Genomic DNA, 8,718 nt, shown 5'->3' on the forward strand with positions numbered 1-8,718 from the left:
CGTAAATGCATCTGTTGTTCTGTGTGTCCTTCTTGTTTTGCTTTTAATACATTTGTCCTGCATCTGTGGCAAACAGACACACACATATTCACTCACATGCACAAAGCTTGTTGTTCGGAGATCCAAGAATCTGAAGGAACTTTTTCTTCACATCTAGTTTGTCGTAAAAACTCAGATCAAGTATTATATTTTCAAGCATACGTTAAAATCCTGTTATTTGTCCATTTTGAATGTGAACTGCTCGGTCTTACTTCTAGCCGCAGACGTTTAAACCAATTGAGTAGTGTCATAATTCCTGTTTTTAAACTGTGCAGCTTTGGTGGGTCTGAACATTCCTGCTGTGTGTTTGCAGGTGTAATTTCTGATCCTGATGGATCAGTGTCAGGATGAAATAGTTGTTTTGTTGAATTCTTGGAGAACAGCGACATCTGATGGTCAAATCTCATCCTGCAGTCTCAGCTCGAGAGTTCGTTTCAAGCAAGCAATTTTCAACAAACAAACTATTTTAATCAGAAACTCAGGTTGGCTCAGGTACCTCTCTAACAAATTATTTTTCCCTCTGGTTAAAGAATACTAATAATTAAGGATTCCTCAGACTAAATCATGGGGGTTGATGTGGTCTAATGCTCCATTTAGGGTCGAAAACATTTCAGTCAAAGTCATTAGAGATCAATTGCCGGTGAAGAATCTGTGTTTTGGTGCTTTAGGTCCCGGTTTTCTGTCTGCAGCAGAGACAGGAATTGATCTCCCAGCAGCAGCTTTCACTTGGCTCTGAACGGAACTTCACATGTGATTGATGAGCCACTTTAATGACAAATGAGGGAAAAATTAGCGGAGTTCGAATTTACATAACGTCCTATTAATCAAAGTGACAGAGGAACAGAGGGGGGCAGCAACAAACAGGTCCGACAGGAAAACACAAGAAGCAAGTTTTTCTTGATTTTTATTGAAAGAAATTTGAATATATAAGCAATTCATCTCAAGAGTAAAGAATAGCAGAATATGTATTAATTGAAAATTAATTTCAATGTCTAAAAAGTTGATTTGTTGAATTTGTGTTGTTAATTTTTTGGCATGTATCGATATATCACAAATCATATATCACATAAATAATGAATATAATCCAGAAATAATGATTTCAAGGTGTTTTTAAGCCATTCATTATTCAAAGACAGAAATAAATACGACAAAAAAGCGAAAGAAAGCAAAAGTTTGGTTTAACATTTAACCAGAACGATCTCACAAAAAAGGGAAAAGCAGTACGTGACCTGAGGTTTAGTTTAAAAGCTGCTGTTTATTTAAACTGAGTGATTACACCGTTTAATTCGGATTTTATTAGGGATAAAAATATATATACATATGAATTATTCATCTAGCAATTAATAATTCACATTAAACATTGATTTTCTGAAAGACAACAAAACGTCCACTATATCAAATCTCTATGATGAATATACATTTATTAATTCATGAATAAATAATAAGTATTCATCGATTTGCTAATTCGTTAGCGTCTTCATTCAGCCTTCCTGTGACGCTATACGTAAAACGTCAGACGCAGTACGTAAAACGTCATCACGCTGGGCGCCAGATTTGTTTTGTGCGGAAGGCGGCTTTGTGTTTCAGCCATCTTGTCCAGCGGTCCGTCGGAATGTCTCAGCAGGCAGGCTACTCTCCGAGCTTCAAGAGGCCGGCGGAGATCATGCGAATGAGGCGGAAAAGAGCCCGAAGCGACGCCGGCGTCTGCTCCAGCCCAGTCGGCCGGGACTCCACCGGGAGCCCCGGACACGGAGGCTCGTCCCCGGCCGGTGTCCGGCCCTTCTCCCCGGGGCCGCTGTTCCACAGCCAGAGCAGCTCCGGCGGGGTGAAGCGCAGAAACCCGTTCGCTAACATCGAAAACACTTTCAGCCCAAAAAAGAAATTTATCATCCACAACGAAGAGGCTGAATCTACCGACGAGGACCGGCTGAAGGGGCCGACGGACAGGCGGGGGGAACCGGAAGGCCTGTCCTTCAGCGCCAGACTGACCGCGGCAGAAAAACGACAACACCGGGTCAGTCCACAAACTGGACCACATAGAAAACGTGCACACAGTTAATCAGTGTGACAGTCCTGAAGTCTGAAATTTGTGTCTTTGCTATGACAGTGAAGGCATTTTAAAGTTTTGTAATCTTAAAATGCAGACGGTTTATCTCCATGTCTGGAAATGTCATGAGTCTGCTCCTTTTTCTGTCCTCTGCTGTAGAAGTCTCTGACCTTCTCTGAAGATGACTCCCCGTTTGAAGAGGACCATGGCGACGTTGGCACGCCGCTGCTGAAGGTTCTCATATGAAATCAAAACGTGTGTTTCAGGGTGGAATATAAAATAAATGGAATGCAGCTGAACAGCAGCCTGTTTCTGTCCTCTCAGAGTCCTCAGGCCATCACTCCCGCCTCCATTGCTCCTCCCGTCTGCACAGAGTACCCAGCAGACTGGAGCCTGAAGACTCGGCTCCTCTTCACCTCCCCCATCTCCCTGTCCTGGGCTGAGCAGCCCAAAGCTCAGGAGGAAGCTCTGGGGCTTAGCCAGCATTGCAGGGCCCAGTTCACCTGCTTTCCTCACAGTGTGCAGGTAGAGTCTTTGTCTTGTCATCATTCATCATGTCTTCCAGAAAAATGCAGCTCATGGAGTCCTATCTGACCCCCTGTAGGATCCCAAGTCCTGCTCGGAGCTGCGCTGTGCCTTCCAGCAGAGTCTGGTCTATTGGCAGCACCCGTCCCTGTCCTGGATCTCCCTGTTTCCCAGGATCAACGCTGAGAGGAGCTTCACGGGGAAGAACAGTCCCTGGACACAGGACGCAGCTCTGCAGCAGAGCCTCATGAGTGAATGGTGAGGACGGACGTGCAGTTTCATAAGCTCCAGAAATGTTCTGACGCTAACGACAAACTGATTGACTTTGGACAGGATCTGGTCTGTGGGGTCTGGTAAACTGGACCCATATACACAAGTACCACTCACAAAATCCCAAACTGTGGAGGATTTGTGGATACTAATTCATCTTCACGTTCTTTAGTGTTTTTTACTGCTCAATTACTTTTATTGCTGTCATGCAATGCATCTTGGGACAGGTCGGATCCTTTCCCAGGAAAAGCAGGACACATGTTGTTGTGACCCAGCTCTTCTGTCTGTGACCTCCACAGGTCGGTCAGTCTGTCCTCCCTCTATGGGCTCCTGAAGGCCAGGCTCTGTCCCTACTTCTACCTCTGCTCTTACCAGGTGGGTCTTCCCATCTGTCTCATCATACATGGAGTGATTTTCATTCGGTTTACATTCACCTTATCCCTCCTCTGTCCTGTCAGTTCACAGTGTTGTTCAGGGCAGCAGGTCTGGCTGGATCCAGCACCATCACAGCCCTGATGTCTCCCACCACTCGAGGTCTCAGAGAGGCCATGAAGGCCGAAGGTCAGGAGCTCCCGTCTTTTCAAACTAAGGACAACAGCTTGAGAGACACAGCTGGAGACAGATTCTCTGTTTTAAATGTGTTTAAGCAGCCAGAAGTTCTAATCTACCAAAATCACATTTTCTGTTAAAGAAATAGAAAATTAACTAGGGCTGGAGTTTTGAAATGTTTCATACAGAATAATTTTTAGTTGTTTCTCATTTGTTTCACTTCCTGTGCAGGTATAGAGTTCAGTCTCCCTCTGGTGGAGGAGGAGAAGAAGAACACGCAGAAGCAGAAGGAGGAGGAGGACGACGACGATGATGAGGAGTGAGTGTTTCATTTCTCGTCCCAGTAAACAGTTCTCACGTATTAGAGGTTTTTAGATTTTAGCCACTTCCTCATGACGACCTGGTTTCTTATCAGAAACTCCCAGCCTGCCAATATTACAATGTCGTTTTAGTTTCACATCATGCAGCCCAAAAGGATCTCTGGTTTTAAATGTTATTAGTCTGGTAAAATTTCCATTAAAAAATAATCAAAGTTTCAAACATCCTCCTTCCTGTTCTCCTCCATGCTGTGTCTTTGTCACATATGGATCTAAACAGGAGCAGTAATCTGAAGTTCTGTTGTATTCATGATGTTAAAATAAATATTTCAAAGCAGCTCTGCTGTTATTAGGGGCTGATATTTTTATGTTTGAATTAGATGTTCAGAGCAGAAACGAGCTGCTGACCATTCTGCAGCTGAGGAGGAGGAGGACGAGGAGGATGGTGGTCTCTCCTGGCTGAAGGAGATGGGAGTCCAGGACAAAATCAAGAAACCCGACAGCATCAGCATCCAACTGTATCCTTCAGTCAGACACACAGGTATCCTGGTGGGGGGGGGGGGTGGGAGAGATCATAAAGGTTGGTGATTCTTGACTGCTCTTCCAGGCGTAAGGAGGGTCAAACTGTGGCTCTGGACCACAAACCAGAGTCGGTTGTGTGTGTGGAGGGAACACACACCTTCACCCTCATCAACTTCCTCATTAACTGTAAGAGTCTGGTGGCTGCAGCCGGTTCGCAGGCTGGCCTCCCCCCGACGCTGCTGGCCCCCACCGCCTTCAGGGGGTCCACGATGCAGACGCTGAAGGTACAAACATGCACAAACAGGCTTAACCCTTAAATGTTCATTTTAACATGGCCCCCCCCAATCCCGTGTTTTTTCAGGCCCGCAGTGTGAACGTGAAGACTCAGGTTGGATCGGTTTACCAGAACATCAGCAGTCTGGAGGTCACAGGTACAGCATCTGCTCCAAAACCATTTCTGGAACAGACCTGTAGAAAATTCTATTTTTAAACAGTGTGGTTCAGACCTAACCAAGTAAACAAAGTGTGTGTGTGAGAAACACTATAAACAAAGTAACCTCTGACTTATCATCCTCGTCTACTTCTTCTGTGTGTTATTTGTTCCTTGTCTGCCCCCCAGGACCGGTCCTGCCCTCCTCCCTCCACGCCATCACGGCACTTCTCCGACCGGCGCAGAGAGGAAGTTTCTCGGCCACGCTCTACACACACACACCAACTGCTGTCATGAACACACGCAACGCCCAGATGCAGGTGAGACAGCCGTGATGTCATCAGTGTGGTCAATATTAGCTCTGAATTGAAGTGTAGAAAGAAGTCAGTAACATACAATAATGCCCCCCAGTGCCCCCCCCCTTCACTGGACCTGTCTTCCTGTGGACTCCATCCGGTCTCGGTCCAGCAGCTGCAGCAGCCTCCCAGTCTGGGGAAGAGCTCTCTGACCCACATCAGCATGAACAACTACAGCTACACCTGGAGGAGCTGAGGCACCTGGGTCAGAGCTGTGAAGAGCTGCCAACTGAGTTTTTTTTTTTATTTTATTTTAAAAGTTAGTTTTATCTTTTTTATCATTAAATTATTGCTGTTTGGTCTCATGTACTCATCGCTGTCACGGTGGCTTGAGACCAGACCAGATCTGAGGCCTGAAGATGGAATTCAGGATCCGCAGACCCGAACTGGTCTCCGCTTTGTGTGTCTTGTCCTTCCTGTACTGTTGTGAAGTAAATAGGCTGACTAACTTTGTGTGTCTGAGGTCATTTTGAATCCAGGTTCTCTGGACCCACACCAATAAAAACCCAAAAACCAGGTGAGAAATGAGAGAGGAGGAGCACGGAAGGTTTTTTTATTTTTTTTTTACACCCACCTTGATAAATTTAAATACACAGAAAAGAGACATTTGTGTTCGTATTTGGTGTGAAGATCATTTCTGTTCTGTTTTTTCTTTAGCCCATTCCCACAAGGCAGTTTGACCTACACTTTTGAATTTTAAGGGGATTCTTTATCATGTACTTTATGGGAAGTGAGATGGCTCCACAAATTAGATTAAACTGTCAGAGCATTTTCAGTTAAACTTCTATAAATAATTTGAACTGAATTTAATGTCCATTTTCATCTCATAGATCTGTACCAAATCAAACTGATCAAACTCTTGTTGAAAGAAAATATTCCTGTAGTTTAATTTACCTGTGGCTGAAGTAAATGTTAATTCTCCACAGGTTGGTACCATATGTCTATTTTTTTTCTTTTTCCTTTAGTTTTACCGGCAACGGAAGTCGTTGTTTTCTTTTTACCTGCAAAGAGTAATTTTGCTTTTATTAATCTGCGGCGGAAGTAGTTTTATTTTCTTTACTCGTAACGGAAGTGGTATTTTATTTTTATATGTAACGAAAGTAATTTTACTTTTATTAATCTGCGGCGGAAGTAGTTTTTTTTTTTTTTTTTTTTTTTTAATCCGTACCAGAAGTAGTATTTTCTTTTTAACCTATAACGAAGGTAAATTTACTTATTAATCTGCGGCTGGAGTAGTTTTAATTTGAAATGATTTTATTTCTCCACGAGATGGCGCAATTTTCCAGTTTATTTTCTTTAACGACTAAATTCGCAGGCTTGATTTTTGAATGCAGGTTTGTGGTTTAAATATCAACGAAATAACAAAAGAACTTTGTTTAACATTCTGGTGCAGACAGGTGGAGAATCTTTTCTTTTAATGATTTTGAAAAAGTGCCTTTAATGTCCATTTTCATCTCACAGCTTTAACAAATCAAACTTTCTGATCAAACTGCTGTTGAAAGAAAATATTCCTGTTGATGTAATGATTTTATTTCTCCACAAGATGGAGCCATATGTCAGTTTTCTTTGTCTTTTATTTTTACTGGCAACGGAAGTAGTTTTGTTTTTACCTCTGACGAAAGTAATTTTACTTGTATTAATCTAAATAGTTTTATTTTCTTTACTCTTACCGGAAGTAATATTTTCTTTTTACGTGTAACGAAAGTAATTTTACTTATTTTACGGCGGAAGTAGTTTTATTTTCTTTATTCCTAACGGTAGTAGTATTTTCTTTTTACCTGTAACGAAGGTGATTTTACTTTTATTAATCTGCGGTGGGATGTTTTAATTTACCTGTAATGATTTTATCGCTCCACGTGATGGCGCCATTTTCCAGTTTATTTTCTTTAACAACTAAATTCACAGGCTTGATTTTTGAATGCAGGATTGTGGCTTAAATATCAACGAATTAACAAAAGAACTATTTGTTTAACATTCTGGTGCAGACAGATGGAGAACAAATCAAACTTTCTGATCAAACTGCTGTTTAAAGAAAATATTCCTGTTGATGTAATGATTTTATTTCTCCACAAGATGGAGCCATATGTCTGTTTAATTTGTCTTATTTCTACTGGCAACGGAAGTAGTTTTGTTTTTACCTCTGACGAAAGTAAATTTACTTTTATTAATCTGCGGCGGAATTAGTTTTATTTTCTTTACTCTTACCAGAAGTACTATTTTCTTTTTACCTGTAACTAAAATAATTTTACTTTTGTTATTTTACGGCGGAAGTAGTTTTATTTTATTACCCGAACCGGAAGTAATATTTTCTTTTTACTTTAAACGAAGGTGATTTTACTTTTATTAATCTGTCGCGGAAGGAGTTTTAATTTTGTAATGATTTTATTTCTCCACGTGATGGCGCCATGTCCCAGTTTATTTTCTTTAACAACTAAATTCACAGGCTTGATTTTTGAATGCAGGATTGTGGCTTAAATATCAACGAAATAAAAGAACTATTTGTTTAGCATTCTGGTGTAGACAGGTGGAGAACAAATCAAACTTTCTGATCAAACTCCTGTTTAAAGAAAATATTCCTGTTGATGTAATGATTTTTATTTCTCCACAAGATGGGGCCTTGTCTGTTTTCTTTGTGTTTTATTTTTACTGGCAACGGAAGTAGTTGTTTTGTTTTTACCTCTGACGAAAGTAATTTTACTTTTATTAATCTGCGGCGGAAGTAGTTTTATTTTCTTTACTCTTATCGGAAGTAATATTTTCTTTTTACGTGTCACGAAAGTAATTTTACTCTTATTTTACGGCGGAAGTAGTTTTATTGTCGTTTCTTGTAACGGAAGTGATATTTTCTTTTTCCCTTAAACGAAGGTGATTTTACTTTTATTGATCTGCGGCGGAAGGAGTTTTAATTTGTAATGATTTTATTTCTCCACGTGATGGCGCCATTTCCCCGTTTATTTTCTTTAACAACTAAATTCGCAGGCTTGATTTTTGAATGCAGGTTTGTGGTTTAAATATCAACGAACTAACAAAAGAACTATTTTTTTAACATTCTGGTGCAGACAGATGGAGAAAAAATCAAACTTTCTGATAAAACTGCTGTTTAAAGAAAATATTCCTGTTGATGTAATGATTTTATTTCTCCACAAGATGGAGCCATATGTCTGTTTAATTTGTGTTTTATTTTTACTGGCAACGGAAGTAGTTGTTTTGTTTTTACTTCTGACGAAAGTAATTTTACTTTTATTAATCTGCGGCGGAAGTAGTTTTATTTTCTTTACTCTTACCGGAAGTAATATTTTCTTTTTACGTGTAACGAAAGTAATTTTACTTATTTTACGGCGGAAGTAGTTTTATTTTCTTTATTCCTAACGGTAGTAGTATTTTCTTTTTACCTGTAACGAAGGTGATTTTACTTTTATTAATATACGGTGGGATGTTTTAATTTACCTGTAATAATTTTATCTCTCCACGTGATGGCGCCATTTTCCAGTTTATTTTCTTTAACAACTAAATTCACAGGCTTGATTTTTGAATGCAGGATTGTGGCTTAAATATCAACGAACTAACAAAAGAACTATTTTTTAACATTCTGGTGCAGACAGATGGAGAACAAATCAAACTTTCTGATCAAATCAAATGTTTAAAGAAAATATTCCTGTTGAT

The 8,718-nt window shown here is 40.4% G+C and overlaps 1 protein-coding gene across 1 annotated transcript; it reads left to right on the plus strand.

The window, feature by feature from the left end:
• Positions 1-1,614: 1,614 nt before the first annotated feature.
• Positions 1,615-5,623, plus strand: donson (DNA replication fork stabilization factor DONSON). Its single transcript, XM_029515721.1, has 12 exons — positions 1,615-2,053; positions 2,246-2,320; positions 2,411-2,611; positions 2,691-2,869; positions 3,181-3,256; positions 3,340-3,442; positions 3,662-3,749; positions 4,128-4,265; positions 4,355-4,553; positions 4,631-4,700; positions 4,889-5,019; positions 5,111-5,623. Exons 1-12 carry the CDS (start codon positions 1,652-1,654, stop codon positions 5,249-5,251), a joined length of 1,803 nt encoding a protein of 600 aa, XP_029371581.1. The 5' UTR covers positions 1,615-1,651; the 3' UTR covers positions 5,252-5,623.
• The last annotated feature ends 3,095 nt before the right edge of the window (positions 5,624-8,718 follow it).

The sequence above is a fragment of the Echeneis naucrates genome, chromosome 2 (genome assembly GCF_900963305.1).
Source record: "Echeneis naucrates chromosome 2, fEcheNa1.1, whole genome shotgun sequence".
In the NCBI taxonomy this organism is placed as follows: Eukaryota; Metazoa; Chordata; class Actinopteri; order Carangiformes; family Echeneidae; genus Echeneis; species Echeneis naucrates.

Excerpts from the sequence above, each read along its gene's own strand:
- donson (XM_029515721.1), top strand. The coding sequence starts at position 1,652 with ATGTCTCAGCAGGCAGGCTACTCTCCGAGCTTCAAGAGGCCGGCGGAG. Across the intron at positions 3,257-3,339 it reads TCTACCTCTGCTCTTACCAG|TTCACAGTGTTGTTCAGGGC; the intron begins GTGGGTCTTCCC and ends CTGTCCTGTCAG. Across the intron at positions 3,443-3,661 it reads AGAGGCCATGAAGGCCGAAG|GTATAGAGTTCAGTCTCCCT; the intron begins GTCAGGAGCTCC and ends CTTCCTGTGCAG.